This window comes from Phycodurus eques, chromosome 19, assembly GCF_024500275.1.
Source record: "Phycodurus eques isolate BA_2022a chromosome 19, UOR_Pequ_1.1, whole genome shotgun sequence".
Lineage (NCBI taxonomy): Eukaryota > Metazoa > Chordata > Actinopteri > Syngnathiformes > Syngnathidae > Phycodurus > Phycodurus eques.
The window spans coordinates 6,890,606-6,908,722 of NC_084543.1; the positions used below are offsets into that span (position 1 = coordinate 6,890,606).

General features: G+C 41.3%; 2 protein-coding genes across 2 annotated transcripts; both read right to left on the minus strand.

Moving 5' to 3' along the window:
• Positions 1-1,538: 1,538 nt before the first annotated feature.
• On the minus strand, positions 1,539-5,114 carry crp1 (C-reactive protein 1). The gene is made up of 3 exons (XM_061706079.1): positions 4,986-5,114; positions 4,832-4,898; positions 1,539-3,333 (listed from the first exon to the last, which is right to left on the minus strand). The coding sequence occupies exons 1-3, from the start codon at positions 4,986-4,988 to the stop codon at positions 2,723-2,725; spliced, it is 681 nt and encodes a 226-aa protein (XP_061562063.1). The 5' UTR covers positions 4,989-5,114; the 3' UTR covers positions 1,539-2,722.
• Positions 5,115-6,629: 1,515 nt separating this feature from the next.
• stub1 (STIP1 homology and U-Box containing protein 1) lies at positions 6,630-12,771 on the minus strand. Its single transcript, XM_061705962.1, has 8 exons — positions 12,652-12,771; positions 11,735-11,966; positions 10,467-10,665; positions 10,110-10,275; positions 9,941-10,016; positions 9,804-9,860; positions 9,341-9,457; positions 6,630-8,870 (listed from the first exon to the last, which is right to left on the minus strand). Exons 2-8 carry the CDS (start codon positions 11,846-11,848, stop codon positions 8,745-8,747), a joined length of 855 nt encoding a protein of 284 aa, XP_061561946.1. The 5' UTR covers positions 11,849-11,966; positions 12,652-12,771; the 3' UTR covers positions 6,630-8,744.
• Positions 12,772-18,117: the final 5,346 nt, after the last annotated feature.

An 18,117-nucleotide genomic window follows, 5' to 3' on the forward strand; every position in this document is an offset into this window, starting at 1 on the left:
TTTTTTTTTTAACCCTTACCTAAAATGTTCCATCGTCTCATCTCTCAGAATGAAATACAGAAAGAATTCTTTCCTTTTAGTAAATTTTTTCCTGTTTAAAAAATGTCTTACAATGGACTAATATACTTTTATTGGAGTAATGTTTTTAAAAAAAAAAAAAAAAGTTTTAACCTTTTAAACTGTGCATTTCCAAAAACCCAAAGTTTTGTTAGGTTCAGAAACAGGAATAGAACCAGAGCAAAACTTTACATTCCATTTACAAGCACTTAATAGCATACAATGATGAGCTGTTGTTCGTCTGCATGTATGAGGATTTAGCATCCCTTTTGGGGTGGAAACGCATGAAGCCGTGTGTGCGTACGTGTTTGTGTGTGTGAGCCGAGATGCCAGGCTCGGTCCACCAGATGGTCCGCAAAGGTGTTACCACACAGTGAGTGGGCACCGCGATTGATGCATTGCAACATCCAGGAAGGTGGAACATTTGGCTGCTGACCCGCAGTCACAACTCATTGGCGCTGCCTTCTCCTTATTTAGCAGCAGCCACAGCGCCGACGGCACATGCACGCACCCACGTACACACACACACACACACACACACACACACACACTCAGAACACAGCACTTTCCCAGCCTCAAGGGAGCCTGGGCCGTGCGCCAGAAACTTCTCGGTGGTCTCTGCAAGGAGGTCACGATGTCTTAGCGCAGGCCGAGATAATGAGTGCAAGGAGCCATGGACACAAACGGAGACGGCACACTGCAACTTACACTTGGATGGAGAACATCTGACCCTGAGCTGAATGTTTGCGAAGCAAGCGGCGCCATATGATTTCATTTCTGCTAGTTACATGTAACAAATCCCTCTTATAGTGTCTCTTTGGCACGCACTTAGGCCTGGCCTCAAATGGGGTGAAACATCTTAAAAGGTTCTGAAATGCTGGGATGATTTAACGAAATGGTGAAAAAAAATATGAATTTATCAGACTTTCCCTCGTTTTAGACGATCATGTATAGGGAAGGAAACGTCAATATGATCTTAAACACACTTGGGCACACTTTTGTGTAAATGCTTGGTGGGCTGAATCAAATTATGAAGGCCTTTTCTGGCCTGCAGGTCGTAGTTTGCACCCCCGCTAAACTTAACCATAACTCAAATGGCCTCACTAGAGTGAAGACCTCTGCCAAGGTCAAACAATCTTTTTGCCCTTTTGCTTGAAAGTCAAATGTCAGGCTCGGACATAAAAGAGTGTCTTTTGATAATTGCGTGCTCATATTATTTTCACCCCAATGCTGCAAATTGTCGGAGCCTAACGGATTTTCATTGTCCCTGTGACAGTGACAATAAAGTTGTATTCTCTTCAAAACAGACAAAACAACAGAATTTGAGTGACGCTGATAGCGCTAGCCAAGGAGAACATGATGTCAGCAGGCCTGCAGACAATCGGCTCAGTGTGTGGCTCATCAAACTGACGATTGTGTCGTGATTTTGGATGGACAGCCAATAAAAACACACAAGTCATGTTAGTAACATACCCTTTATTTTTAAGTACTGTACTGCATTTGATTTCACAGTTTTAGTTGATGATTACTCTTTAGTTGTGCATTTTTTTTTTTAAATGAACCTAATTTTTAGGTTCTTGTGGAGTTGTTAATTAGATACTTTATGATGTACAGGTATGCCAGTATGAGTGTTTTCGAGTTGCGATTCGCTGATTGGTCACTTTTTTTGCTTTGTACTGTGAGCAAGAATTTGACTTACATGCAAGCTTTTTTTCTAACCATAGGGAAGGTTCTACAAAAGGAGTGCAAGGGAGCAATGTCTAGTCTGCCCTTCCTTTCCTGTTGTGTGCAGTTTGGCAGATAGCTTGAATTACATGTGTGGTCATGGAACAAATTTAACTCCTAAGTCAAGGTACCACTGTATTATCAGCAAATAAATTAACTGCTTCTTACTAAACCGGTTTCTGTTCATTAACTGTACCACACAGAGTCCCACATTTTGCTTTGAGATATTTTAAACTTGGTCTGCTTCAATGTTCAGCCCTGCACCGTATGCAAATTACCTTTTTTTTTTCTCCCCTTTTTCTTTTATTGAAAGTCCCATCGGGTGACTTTTGAAGCAAAATTTGCCGCCGAGCACACCCGTCAGTCCCCTCACTCATCTTTGCACTGGCGTAAGCATTGACCTGATCACTGACCTTTTAGCGAACTGCGCTGCCTTTCAGATACCCATCCATGGTTAAGATAAAGGAGCGTGGGTGTGTTAATTAATTATGTGATTAATTTGAGTTATTCCATGACTAATGCGATACTTTTTTGTGATTAATCATCAGTTACCGCTTTAACTTTGACATCTCTATTACAGAAAAAAAAATATGCCTTTTGTTTTTAAGGGAACAAATTCAGATTCTAGTGTTATCAATATCATATCAGAGCTTTTAATAGGTCCACAGCTACGGTATGGAGGTGTAATTGGTTAGTATATTTGTTTTATTGGTGTCCATCTCTACGTATGCACTTTTTTAAATGCTACAATTTATAGTAAATCATTCCCCAAGAAGCTACAGCTCTTAGACCCCCATAGGCCTGGGGACCTCACAGTTTGAGAACCACTACCTTAGGGGCTCTAATCTAACGTTAGATCAAATGTAAGTAAGGCGATCACACATATCAGAGGTGGTCCAACGCGGATGTCTGGCTTCCCTCCACGGGACGCCACAGTGAGTCAGTCGTCTTCCACCACCATGACATTGCCGTTAAGCTCATAATCAACGGTGGCCCAGTCCAAGATGTTGCCTTGCGGGACCTTGTGGCCGTAATGCCAGGCTTGGATCGTGCTCCTGGAGAGGACATAGTCCCACATATTCACATCAGTCAACTCCCCCACGAAGCTCTGTAAGGCCTCCAAGCCCCCCAAATGTTTGTCAGGGTCCTGGCCCAGGAGGACGGTGCCCTCGGGACGGATGCCGTGTCCGGGTTTGTACACCTGGTAGGTGCTGCGCTTCCCGTCCACCCAAAAAGCAGCGAGGCCGGTGACGGATTCCCAGGTCAGGCAGACGCTGGTGCGGAAGGTGCCCAGCGGGGGGAGGTAGAAGAAAACGCCATCTCCGCTCATGTAAAAAGAAACGCGTCCGTCCTTCTCGCGCCACACGTTGAGCTCGTCGTAGTCGGCCGTGCGGTAGGCGAACAGGATGATCTGGCGCTCCTCGGGCAGCTCGGTGGCCACACGCATGCACAACGTGAAGGCCTTGAGCGCCATCTCTTTCAGCGGCATCAGGGTCACATAGCTGAAATCGGTCTCGTAAGGGAACACCAGGACTTTGCCGGTCAGACCCACTGGAGCAAATGAAACAGGCGGGACATTTTGTCACCGGAGGTCGCACGGTACAACACGACTGTTAAGTGTTAAAATTATGCCAAGAATTGTGTTGTTGCACTATTTGCATATCTGTTATATATCTGTTGTTGACCAATACTGGCCATTCATGCCAGAGTAGCAGTGTTACAGTGTCTGTAACATTTGCACAACCATCATTGTCCCAGACGATCGCACTACTCGTCACTTTAAACCGCATACACTCCTTGAAGTCTCGGCGCCCTTTGCACAATGGTCATTGCACCGGACTATTGCAATATCAGTCATTCGAACTGCTCTGAGTGCTAGAGGACTCTGCATCTTTTTGCACAATTGTTTTTTTCTCAATGTCTTTATGTCTCCAAAGTGTTCTGTAAATTGGCTGTCTGTTGTACTAGAGCGGCTCCAACTACCGGAGACAAATTCCTTGTGTGTTTTGGACATACTTGGCAAATAAAGATGATTCTGATTCTGAGATCTGCATTAAAGCTTAATGAGAATTTAATATTCTTAAGCAGCAAACACATTGGTTGTTGCCAACTGGTGGGAAGTCACAAAGTGCAAATACTTTGTTACCATTAATGAATGGGGGCAATTTAATACAGTCATGCAGACACAAATAAATAAGTGTTTCATAACTACTGTGACTGGGAAAACTGCAGTAATATTAGTCAATTTTCGGAGGGTATAAAGTATATATGTTATATTGTCTGTGTTGCTGCAACAAATAAAGCATTTTACCACCGCCACATAGATGCTATTTGTTAGTCCATCCGTGGCATTTGCCTTTGTGTGTTAGCATAAGCTAGCAGATTTATGTGGGTGTAATACACAAAGTGGATTTCTCTTATATTTTTAGTTTGACAGTCAACTTCAACTGGGAGTGGCAATCAACAGCGTCAAGTCTCTTTTTTGAAAAATTGCTCCCTGTCTGCCAAACTGCTGCTTGTTGTGAAGTGAGTTGAGTCGCAAGTCAAAAAAAAATATTGTCCGGCTAAAATTGCGAAAACCTCATATCTCAAGGCACCACTGTATTCGCCATCCTTATTTCAAAGAATTGTCCGTCTAATCAGAAAAAGAAAAAGAAAAAACACAAGGAAGGTGTATTTTCTTCAGTAGTTAACATTTGTTAATCCGTTCATGTTAGCAAAGCTATGGGAACCCGTTTCAATAACATAAAAGTCATGGCAACGATACCTAGCTATTCTCAGTCAAATAACTATGTCAAATAATTAGAAGTAAACATTGTTTGTTGTGTCAAGTTATTAAAACATGTATAATATATAAATGACAGTCAAAAAAAAAATCATAATTTTGTACTTCAGTGAATTTCTGTTGACCACAAACATACTCAACAACCTAATCAATCATTAATCAGTATTAAGCAAGTCACATACAGTATGTGAGACTTAAGTACAGTAAGAATGTACACAAATAAATCTATGATTGTATTCATTTTCCATCGACGACACACTTTACCTTGTCTGGTTGAGGACTGGGCCAAAGCAAACACGCCAAATAGAAGCGCGGCTAACATACAGATATTCTGCAAATACACACACACACACACACACACACACGTGGTCAGTGCAGAAGTCACAAGAGACAAAATCCTGTTGAAAAATCCTCTTACCATAATGATGCTGTGCTGTTGTTCGTCTGCTCGTCAAAGTAATGCCCTCCTCTGTCCTCTGCCCTCCTTGTACCAGCCGTGATGTCAGCAAAGACAATGGGCTCGGTGACGGACTCATACACACAACCCCCCCCCACCCCTTTTTATTTATTTATTCATTTATCGTTTTTTAAAATAGGGATTTAGTTTTTCCACTGAGTCACATAAGGAAAAATGGAACGAGGGGGGCACTTTATCTTGTGTTTATGAAATATGCGCAAATCAACTCAATATGCTATGGGTCAAACATATAACAAGCAAACAAATTGGTGAAAAAGCAAAATGTTATTGGTACAGCATTAGGGCCATGTCTTATTTTTATTATTAAAATGCAGCTTTAATTTTTTTTATTGTTACTATTTTTATTGTTTTATATTTTATTCATATACAGCACTTTGTTTCAGCTGTAGTTGTTTTTCTAAAGTGAAAATATAGTGTGGTATTCAGTAAAATAGTGTGGTATTCAATAAAATTCAACTTTTGTTACATTTGTAATTTTGTTTGAAAAAAAAAAAATTGTGTAATATTACTTTCTCAAACGTTTCATCAAGTCATGTTTAATTGTATTATTGGAATAAGAAAAACATGCAGTGGAACATAAATGGCCCCCGTACCGGACATTGTAAACCTGCTTTAAAATCTATGGAAGCCTAAAACCTTCCACCAGTAGTTCGCAATGTTTTGCATTTCATTGTCAAAAGTTATGAATGGTACCAAATCTGTTGAATAAACTAAACCTGCCATATTACTAGCCCAATGGCAGAGTTGCCTAAGTCTTATTTCAACGTTTTCAGAAAACCGAAAAGAGAGAAACCTGTTGTGGGAGATGATCTTAGTTAGCGGAAGCGCAGAACGTCTCGCTCGGACACATTTTTAGAAACAGACATAATAAAAGATTGACTTGGCTTTTTAATTTCACATTTGAATTTTCATTATTTGGCATTATACAGTAACTTAACTCTTGGCCCACAGCTTGACATCACTGTTGCTGCTGTTGTACTTTAGTTGGATGGAAATGTAAAAATGTTAAGTACCCGTCCAGTAAATAGGCATTTATTTGAAGATAAGCCAATACGTTTTATGCTTTTATCCATAAATGAAAAATCCCTATGATTCTATTGTTATGCAGTTTTATGAGAGTTTCAATCTTTTAATGAATTAACTGGTAATGATGCGTCTTCATGCTACGCTAAGCTAACAGGATTCAACTACAAACCAGCCTCAACGAGCAATTAAAGCAAGAGGGCAAAACAACAGCTTGTTGTTTAAACATTCGGTTTTCTGCTTGTTTCCACAAAAATCATTTTGTCATTTTATTTCTGCTCTGTTTTATGTGAGTTTCAATGTTTGAGGAATTAGTTTATGTTTGGCTAATAGAATGCGACAAACTAGCCTCAATTAGCAACTAAATCCAGAGCGCAAAACCACAGCTTGTTGTTCAAATGCTTGTTTTTACATCAATTAAGCCCTTTTGCTATAACACACTTTAATATGTAAATACCAAGCAAGGTGAATATGAAATCAATATGTGAGCTTTTGTGTTAGGATACACAATTTAGAATATTTTTTTTAATATTTTCAACAAATAACTGCTGAGTGCACAAATATTTGAAATAACTGGCATTTATTCACAGGTTCATGTCATCTGCTTAGTCGTATGGCTATCGTAACCGCTTACCTTCTAAATTGAAGTTATACCAAAAACACAATACCAATGTGTAGCAAGAGTTGGCATGTTAACATAGTGAATGTCTCTTGAATGATACTTCAGTGCCCAATAACACAACAAGCTTTAATGGTGGACCAAAAAAAAAAAAAGAAAAACAAACGGGGCCTTCATGTTATCAACATATCTACATTTAATACATTTTTCTCAAGCTGAAAGACGGCAAGAAAAACGAACGAAGAGAACAAAGAACCATATTTTGTCAAGAAATAAGACAAGCTAATTATTTACACTTTCTTCACCCTGACGTGAACCACTCGGCTAGAAGATCAGTCAACTCAAAGCACAGTTTTACAGGAATGCTGGCAAAAACGGAGGTATGCATGACAGATGCTTTCCCAGCATTTTAACCGAGGGGGATGATGACAGTCAACATGGTTGCCCCCCCCCCCCCCCTGATGATTGTTTTTTGCAAGTCAGCAAGGGGACGCTTCAAAGTAACAGCAAGGAGGATCAGGGTCCGAAAAAAATGCTTTTTTTCATGTTTTTGTAACAAGACCAGTCACTTCAACGGCGATCTGAGCAACAAACACATCGTCGCAGCACACGTGTGCGCGCATGAACACCATTTAAAGCACGTGCAAGCGTCACCCTCCATCAGCTGATTCGCACACATTATGATGGAATATTCAACAATGTGAAAACTTTTTCTTTTTGTTTCAATCCAGCAGAACTTTTGTCTTCATTTCTCCACTTCAAGGCAGCATCTCCCCCCCCAAAGAGTCCTTTTTAAACAGTTTCAGATCAAAACCAAACAACACATACTGCATACATTCGTCTCATCTCAATTGTCTGTACTTGAGTGTATTGCAAGTCGTTTGAGCATTTATTCAGTATCCTGGAGACCCAGCTTAAGGTCAACGTACTCGTACAGTACACTCTTTTGGATCAAACAGCTTGCCATAAAGCTGTTTGGGCCTTTATCTGCTACGCTACTAGTGCACTGCAAATAAATGCTCAGACTGGTTTTATGGCAAGCTGATATCGTTGATACCCATCTCAAGGTTCAAGTACTAGTACGCCCTGTCCTCACTAAAAGGACAACTTTGGCATACTAGTAGAACAACTACATTACTAGTGATGCAAAAACTATGCACGAGTTGACAACTGCATGAGAATTGTACCACCAATGACATAAAACACTAGTTCTCTACCATTAACTAGTAGTACTAGCCGTGCACATCAAAAATATCGAATAATAAATAAATGCGCAAAAGGCTTCATGACAAGCCGTTTGAGCTGTTAGTCGATAACCTCATAGTGCACTGAATTGTATTACTAGTGAGGACAAACTGCATATTAACTAGTACATGAATCTCAATCTGGATGGATATCAAGGATATCGAAGAAATGCTTAAATCGCTTTCCATGAGTAGCACAAGAAGAACGATTCACTAAAAATGTCAAATCACGCAGCTGCGCGTGAGGGATTGTGGCGCCACCTAGAGGTCGAGCTGACAACTGAAAACAGATAAACTTGTAACTTTTTTTTTTTAACCCCCCACTGTCATTGTGTAAACTTGCACACAAAGTGGTCACACAATGAAAACTGTTTTTTGGGTTTTATGTTTTTTTTTTGGCATGATTACCATTTCAGGTCAAAATGTTAAAAATGAGGAATTTCGATTGACTTTCTTTTGGCAGTCACGTGATGGACACGAGAGCATTTTATTGACGCTTACCTGGGATTGTGGCACTCGAGCTAGAAATAGAGAAGAGAAGAGAAGAGAAGAGAAGAGAAGGAGACCTGAGAGCGTGGCCCCATGTTGAGGAAAGAAAAAGGAGGATGAAGGTGTAGAAGATGGTGGGTGGGGGTGGTGTTAAAGGGTGTAGCAGGCCACAAACACACAGCCTCACATGTTTGGGATGCAAAGAGAACGGGACGAGCTACGAGGCCCCCGGCAGCTCCCGTGTTCGCGTCCAGGCAAGCCGCGACATCTTCTCTACAGTCTCGTGTTGACTTGAGGAGGAGGCGATAGAGAGACCAGATCTGTCTAGTAGTCCTCCACCCATCCATTCTCCTGGATAAAGGCATCGATCACTTCCTTCATGGCCAAGTTGGGGATCAGCTGGTCCTGGGTCAGGGGGCTTCGAGTGACTGGGTCGAAATGGCCCACTCGCTAAAGGGTTGAAACGGGAGGTTGAAATTGGCGGAAAACGCCCACCTGGTCGCTTGTGCTCTACTTAGATCACTTGCGGTTATTTTTGTCCAGCGTTTCAATGCAGACGACTTGTTATTTGGGAGGAGAAACTCAGGAGAGGATATATTGCATCATCATCTAGATTTTTTTAAGGTTGACTCGTGTTTTTTTGCCATTGAGACTAATATACATCACTACATTAATACATTTCATGTAAACATCGCAAAGACGGACAGCAACCGCATTTTCAGTTTTTAAGGCCTTTACTGCAGATTTCCGAATTAACTGATATATGGATTGCTTTGCCTTTTAGAAAAAAAATATTACCAAGAGAACACAACACTGACGAGAAGCTATTTAGATCGTTTAGACAGTTTCCGTTTTTTAGCACTACCATCGATTCCAAAAATATGCATTTCTTTTTTCGTTTAAAGTGAAAAAGTTGGTACCTGGAGGTGCTCCTCGATGTCTTTGCGATCGTAGGTGATCCCGCTGGGTGTGATGCACGGCTCTCTCATCAGCTCAAAACTGATCTTGCCGCACAGATAGTCTGGAATCTCCCGTTTCTGTCGGGACGCCGCATAATCACACACACAGCGCTCAAGGCTCACTCATTTGACTCTTAAATATGTTGAAGTATGCTGGAATAAATATGAAAACGATTATGCAAATATTGGCTAAAACATAAATGTTCTTTGAATATTGGGATTTTTGAAGGAGCAGTCAAAAGCAGTGAAGTAAAACTCGTATCGTCTATCAAAAATATCCTTCGAGGCACGTTGAACAACACGGCCGACCGCGACTGAAGTGGATCATCGAAAAAAAAAAATGACAGTTGGCGACTCACACCCGCACACCGGGCGATTAATAAATATGTGCCCGGTTCATCATTACAATGACGAAGATACTCACTTTTCTTTTCTCATCCACTTGAGAGAAGAGCTCATCCATGTCCATTAAGTACTTGTCCTGATTGAGTCACATTAGTGAGCAATTATTCAAGTGTAACACAGATACAAAGTGGAGGTCACCAATATGTATTAACGTACGTGTTTGGATGCAATCTTGGCCACATCGCCTCCAATATGATCGTCGTCCTGCTTTTCCTTGTAGTCTTCAAGTTGCCTGCGATACAATGTGATAGTAAACGAGTCATCTGTTCAGATGAGGAAAAAAAAAGAAGACAAAAAAAAACCAAAGCTTAAAGCACACCCTCACCTCTCCTTCTCTGCTAGGATGAGTTTGCTTAGGTAGGCGTGCAGCTCGTTCTCCTGGTTGATGCGCTTCTCCTCGATGCTGTTCCAACGCTTCTTCTTGGCGATGCGCAAGGCGCCGGGGATGTCGTCCCCGAAATTCAGCCGCTGTTCTTTTGCCAGATTGTACGCTGCAAAAAAAAAAAAACCAAAAAAAAACAGCAACAACAAAAAAAACACAGAAATTATGTTTATTCAAACAGCACATTTTAGAATCCAATAGGCTGTTTTGATGTAGTGTTCACCCGCTACACCGCGCTTCATCGTTCACAAGCCCACTATATAGCGCGCAGCGATTCAACACGTTTGTCGTCGTTCTGACCTTTCTGCAGGTTGCCGATGGCTTCGTCGTAGTTCTCCAGCTCCAGGTGACACTGGCCCAGGAAGAAGTGGGCCTTGACTGACTGGGTGTCCAGTTCCAGGGCGTGCTTGCAGTCTGCCAGAGCCTTGTCGTGCTGCTGCAGCTTCACATGGCACAGGGCCCGGTTGGTGTAGTACACTGCCACGGAGGGGTTACGGTTCTGGAAGGCGGAGACATCACACCAACATCACGTACAGACATTCGGATAAAAGCGAAATGCAGTATGTTAAAATGATTTAATGTAGCTATTGGAAGGATGACTGACTATGTTCAGTTGATTAGAAAAAGTACACACACTCCTGTTCAAATGACAGATTTTGGTGATATTTAAAAAAAATCATTTCAAAACTTTTTTCATCATCAATGTGACCTAAAACCTGTACAACTTAATTTAAAAAATGAAATCTTTGAGAGGGGAAGTAAAAATAAGCTACTGATATGTGGTTGCACAAGTGTCCACACCTTCTTATCACTGGGGATGAGGCTGGGTGCAGAATTAACCAATCGCACTCAAACTCATCTTCAATGGGAGTCAACACAAAACTGCCACCATTTAATGTGCTAAATAACCACAAATAAAGTTTAGATGTTCTAGTAGACTTTTTTGGGAGGGTGACATTTTTGTAGCCACATTTTCCAGCACAAGCCATGAGCTGCAGAGAGGTTCAGCAGCATCAGAGGTTTCTCATTATTCAAAGCAATCGGTTAGGAGAAGGGTACAAAAGAATTTCCAAGGCAGTCATCATCAAGTAACACTACCAAGGACTGGACGTCCCTGCAAATTTAATGAAAAGATGAGAAGGAAACCAGTCAGGAAGGCTGCCAAGAGGCTGACAGCAACATTGAAGGAGCTGCAGAAATTTATGGCAAGTACTGGCTGTTTAGTACATGACAACTATCTCCCCTCCTCTTCATATGTCTGGGCTATGGGATAGAAGGCGGCAAAACAGAAGCGTGAGCTTACAAGGAAAGAAAACCACACTTGAAATCTCCCAAATATGTGGGAGGAAACCACTGCTGAACCTTCGGGCCATAATTCCAAAAAGGCATGTTTGGCGTACACACAACAATGCATCAAGCCATCCATCCTTTAGTGAATAGATGATACTCGGCGAGTCGCATCACGGAATGAAGTAAAATGTTGATAGGCTGTATATTAAAATAAACTTTGTATCACGTTGCTCTATGAATGTAGCGAGGACGGAGGGAGTCCAAGAGGATTTACTCACAATGGCTTTGCTGTAGCAGGTCGCAGCCTCCTGGTACTTGCGGCAGAGGAACATGCGGTTGCCCTGCTCCTTCAGCTCCTGCGCGGTGGAACTCTTCTCCGGGCTGCCGGCCATCTTCTCCACCGGCTCCGCGGGGCCCGCCTCGCCCTGCTTCCCAATCCTGTTCCCCGTCTCTTCGGCTGGCTCGACCGACAGACTCAAGAACGCCCTGTCCCCGCCTGGATCTCCAACACTGTGTTAAAAAATAAATACAATAAAAACAAAAAATTTTTTTTTTTTTAAAAACGAAAGGCAGCGGGCGAGTTAGGTCCCGCGATGCACCGGCAATGCGTGTCTTCTACATACAAGCGACAAGCGGACTTTCTCGTTATTTCGCTGACTGAGAAAAACGGCAACCGCCGAGTTTAACTCTTCGTGAGACGGGTGGCAGCAATGCAGCGAGCTAACCGAACACTAACCAACCAACTAACTAACCAACCAACCAACCATTCCGATGCAACCGCATTAAAAGAAAAAAAAAAACAATACAGAGGGAGCAAGTGGAAAAGTTGCCAGCTTGCGTCCGTTTATCAAGGAGCTGACTTCAACGCTGAGTAATTGACATTAGCCAGTTAGCCACCTAGCACGCTATCGTAGTCATTCTCGAGATGAAGCTTAATAGAGCAATTAACCTGATTAACTGTCAGTAACAACGCGAACCGTAAGATGTTAATCACACCAAAGTCGGGTAAAGTGCGGGAACATAGAAATTAGAGGGCCGTTAAAAAAAGCCTGTTAGCATTCGGCTAACATCAACAACGCTCCGTGGTTTGTTGTCGTATTTTTTTTAAATTTATTATTAGTTATTTTTTTATGTCATCGCGACGGCAGCAGTCGTCGGATTCATGGTGATGAATGTGAGTAGTTTAAGCGCTCACCTTTTAAAAGACGTCTCTCATCCAAACGGCTTTTTGGGGGGTATTTGGTCGGCTAGGAAATGTTCCTGGATTAAATTTCTCTCTCGTGAGCTATCATGACAGGTTGTTGTTATGCTGACGTCATGCGCCGCGTTACGTCGACGGAAGCCGCGATAGGGTAATTTAGTTTCTCGTTCGGTATCTATTTTACGTTATTACAGAGTGGTTTCCTGAATTCAGTAAAACGCAGAAGTTTGTTAGTGTTTTTATTTTATGAATATATACTGCATGTAAGAGCAACGTTTAGAAAGTCTACTAATGTTTTTTATTTCGGAGCATTTTTCACACTCTGCAGTATAATATATTACCAGAAGAGGGTGGTGTATATTCATTTATATATACAAATCAGTTTCAACTCAGGATTGGATTGTGATAATAATGTGTGAAGATGCAAGTGCAGGAAGGATGTGGATGAAGGACAAATACAAATGCAGAGGCCTGAATTGCATATTTACATGCTTATTTGTACTTGTAAGAGAATAAAGTTTTCATTTTGCAGGGATGAATGAAGTAGTTTATTTCAGTCTAAATACAAAATAATTAATTAATTCATTCCTTTTCCGTACCACTTATCCTCACGAGGGTCGCGGGTTTAAACCCTGAACTGGTCGCCAGCCAATATCAGCAAAAATAAATTTAAAAAAACACAAGTGGCCGTGTTGGAAAAGGAGCATGAATAATTAAAACTTCTATATCCCTACCCTGCCCAAGTTTACATTTCTTCTTTTGGTTATTCTGTTATTGACAATTTCAGTATTTGCAACACACAAGCAAATGTTTTCCCAATTTGTTTGTTCATAAAATAAATAAAAATAGCAGTCCTAGTAACCATAGTGTTACAGAAATATATAGTCATACAACTCATACCCCTATCTCTACCGGTTGTCAGACATATTTTTTTGTGTAGTTTTTTTTTTTTAAATTGATTAATTGCTCTGTTTCAACTCATCACCCAGCCCATTCCACAACTCCACCATGTACACAAAAATACACAAACTCTTTGAATAACAATTTAATCTGCACACGTACTGTAGGTTAGTCTATGATCTTATTCATTTTGTAACTGTAATTACATTTGGACAAATTGATGTGCAAGTGTATCGCATCTCTGAATCGCAGCTTTGAGGTTCAGGATTCACATCTCTGTTCAGGAAGGCTCGAGCCGAAATTCAAACCCTGAATGTCCGAAGTGTGAGGCAGACCTGCTAACCACTCATCCACCGTGGTAGCTTAGTCTATTATTCTATTGATATATATATAATGTTATGTATGACTTGTATGTGTTAAATGGATGTATGGCCTAAGAGTCTGTGGAAAGTAGAATCCAATCTACAGTAAAAAGCAGATCATCGAATCATCTTCAAGTTTTTTGTTTTGTTTTTTTTTATACCAGGAGCATCCCACCCAGGGAGAAAATGCAGCCCACACAGATGAATCCATAGATGACCCACTGTGTCCTATTTATACGTTTATAATACCAAAAACATTCCCATTTAGCTGTGGGTGAATTAGCAAGATGGCGATTGTCACTTTCATCGCAGGTTGTCAAGCCTCTGCAAAGGCTTGCGTGAAGATTAGTGCACATCCCTAAAGCAAACACACTGTTCAATAAATGAGTGAAGTGAGGGTTGTAGGAGGCGGGGGTCACCGTTTCTGTGTGTGTGTTTCCCAGCTGTGTTTACACATCTACGGCGGTCTGGTCCCACAGAATACCCGCCCAGCCTACGACCACTGACAGAGGGATGCTAGATGTTCGGTTACGAGGTAATCGAAGGATGGAGGAGGAATTAAGAGAAATTTACGTAGAATCTAAACAAGAAAAAAAAAAAAATCTGAAGATTAAGATTTTGCATGTTGGTATGTGGTTAGTAATAAATCCGTGGCTTCGTTCTATCACATTGAAACGAAGTGAATAACTACTTTGCATATACAGTGGTGCCTTGCCTTGGGGGCAGTATGATAGAGACATACGGATATTCATGGAAATGGACACGGTTTAACAAATAAGCCGTAATAATATTTGTGGTTCTTTGCAGAGGATAAAGAATATATGCCTATTTTTATTTCATTTTTTAAAACTATATGGTGTCTCTTTTTGCAGATTTCCACCCATAAGTAAGGTATTCACTTTATTCACAAAAACAGAAGAGTGTGCAAAGAAAGCCCGCACAGATAAAAAGAAATTATTTGAGGGCGAGCATTTTGTTTGCACATGATTATGAGCAATATAGAAACAAAAGTCTTCATATGAATACTGTTTCGAGTGTTTACATTTAAACTGGCCGTCACTGTGTCTCCCGTCCCAACCGTCGTTGCCCCTCCGCTCCATTCAAAGCCGCTGCCCGCTGCACCAGCTGGCGCAGCTTCCCGTCACCTTGGCGACGGGATGAGGAAATTGCCCGGCTCCTCTGGCACAGCTGAAAGGCAGCCACTTCCTGATTGATTCTCTCTATCCGCGCTGTTGTCGCTTTCCCGTTTGGTATTGGCGCCCAAAAAGCCCGTGAAAAGCCAAAAAGAGTGAACACACTCTTCTTAACAGTGAAGGGTGGGGGGTGGGGGGGAGCTCAGGTTCAAATGGGCAAAACAAAAGCAGCATTCATCCATATGGGCGGCCCATTGTGGGGTGGGTTTGCTCACTTTGACAGAGGAAAAAGCTCATAGACTCTTTGCAAAAGTGCTTGAATGCAAGATGAATGCTAACGTAAAATAATGATGGAAGACGAGGAAGCAGTTTGTTGTTGATGTGAATGTGTGCACGGTTCAGCTAATTAACCTACATTGTATTACCCACAACACAGGCCGCACACTGTAGTCCGTTTACCTGTCATACAACGTGTCAAAAACGCAAACATCCAACACCTGCTCACAAAGTTTGCAACTGGTGGCAGAGGATGTTTGCATACAAGCAGAAACGGAAAAGAACTTCACAAGTTAAAGTCCTGGAAAAAAATATGTGAAATTGTTTGAGCCATGTTACAATATTTAATATTAAATGATCATATTTCTTTTAACCATTGTATTTTTTTCCACTATTCAATGATTTCAGTGATGTAGATGAGTGGTTCTTCACCATTTTACAAATACCACCTCAAAAATTCTTGGCTCTCCAAACACCACCATTATGACCACATTAAAATACAGTAGTGTAGTAGGCCTACGTGTTCATCCAAAATGCGTAAAACTGAAAATGAGTATACTTAATATTATTATAAACTGACATTATGCATAGTTTGAACATTCACGCTGTGCTTAAATATAGGAAAATATATATATTTTAAAGTACTTCAATTGAAATGTATTGCACATAAATGAAGATTTTACCTCAATAAAATATACAAAAATTAAAATAAAAGCATTCTTAAAGATTGAATGCAAATGTATTGTACTAAAAAGTTAAATACAACTGAACTGGACTTGAACGTCAAAGTGATGCTTTCAAGTACAACTAGACGGTGCTCGTGTACCACACGCGGTTACTAGTACCACACCTTGGGGATCACTGATAAAGCTCACCATTCATAAAGTGGAACTAAAGTTTCATTCCCAGAAAGTTTGTTATTTCAACCACCATTTTGGGGAAATGTTTTACTTCAATCACATGCTTTAAACACATTCCAAATGTGAAACTTGCACATGGATGACTTGATCCCTGCCTGACACTAGACACACATTACTCCATGTGCACTTATTAACCGTGGAAAGTTAATAAAGCACCCATTTCCCCTTAATGTGCCTGACCAAACCAGAGAAAAACACAACTTAAAAAAAACCCAAATCTAATCAAAATGCACTGTGTGTTATATCACCATGTTTATCAATGATCATTCATTTCCTGTTTGAAAGCGTTTCATTGTGTTGTACAAGAGAAACTTGGGCTCTTTCCCTTTAGTGCAACACTTTCCACAAGCACAAGTAGCGCAGGTTCTGTATACGTTCGGCTCGAATCACTCGTCTTAACCTACTTGTGATATTTCGGCAGGTCGCATGCGAGTCCTTTGACATGCAGGAGCCGGCAGAGTGCACAGGAAGTCAAACAAGGACTGATGTGATGAGAGACTAAAAGCTGCAGATGTTGCGTTTGCTTTACAAATGACATCATCATCATCATCATCTTCATCTCTGGCCTCCTTCAGTCATTCAAAGTATTTCATTTAAAGCACACGCAGGGAACCTTTTTCCACTCTCAGGAGGTAGTTCAGTTTTAGGGCTATATGAAATGTAGGGCAAATATGTTTTTTTTTTTTTTTTTATACACGGTGGCATTAAAGGTAGGTATACACATTTTCATTTCAGGAATATAGGAAAGAAAGGAGGATGAAATGAAGGGAAAAGGGTGGAAAGGGAGGAAGGTCACCGCCACTTTTTGGGTCTCCACCTGGTCAACACAAATGCAAACCCAAACCACTGGCCTTGAAACCCTAATTTGAAACCTTAACCCTTGTTTAAAATCCTAACCCTGGTTTAAGACCTTGATTTGAAACCTTAACCACAAACCCTGCACGATAGAAAACCTACCTAGAAAGACTGTAGTAAATAAGTGAGAATGAAAATTTTCCTCACTTCCTTCCTTCAATAAGCTCATTTAAAAGTGGACATATACTAACTTTTAGCCCACCCTGTTTATTACATTTGGGGCCTTTGTGCATAATAAGCTTTGGTGATTTTTATAACAGTTCCCTCGAGGCCGTGAAAACCTACTTTGCATTACCGGTAAGTGTGAGCCAGCGGTAGCTGAAAGCCGAGCACTGAGGTTCAGAGCCAAACGGGGGATATCCTGACGTCAAAGCTTCAAGAAAAGCCAACGATAACCGCGGGGTCAAAGTTCATCTTCACACCTCTGCGGCCCAGATTAAGCTTCCTGACAAAAAGAGGAGAATAAGTGTTGCATAAGTCACACTTTCCTCCTACGTTCCGGCAAGTTGACTGACTCGCTCGTAAGAAACCAGTAAAAACAAACAATAACCTCCATTTAGAAAACACACACAAAAACAAAGTTTGTTGTGGAAAAAGATGCTTTGTTTGTGCAAGAAAATCCTCCACGCCCCTGGAGGGGGGTTCAACACATACGCACACACATGGACCACCTTCCCAAAACATACACCCACACACCGTGGATTGATGTGCGGCGGCTGGGGGGGCTGGAAGGCGGCTGCTGTTGTGGCTTGAGTGGCAGGCGGCGGAGGAGGGGGCGCCTCGACAATACAGCGACACTTTTGGAGGGAAATCGAACCTCCTGCGTCGGACTTCTTTCTGCTGACGACGAGGAGGGAAAGCCATCATCACTTCCCCCACCGAGCACAAAAAAAAAAAAAAAACAACAACAACAACAGCTTCACCAGTTGAATTTAGCTGGATAGATGAGAACTATATGGAATGAATTCAGTATCTACGTTCTATAAAATAAGTAATAACATAGTTCAACAGAAT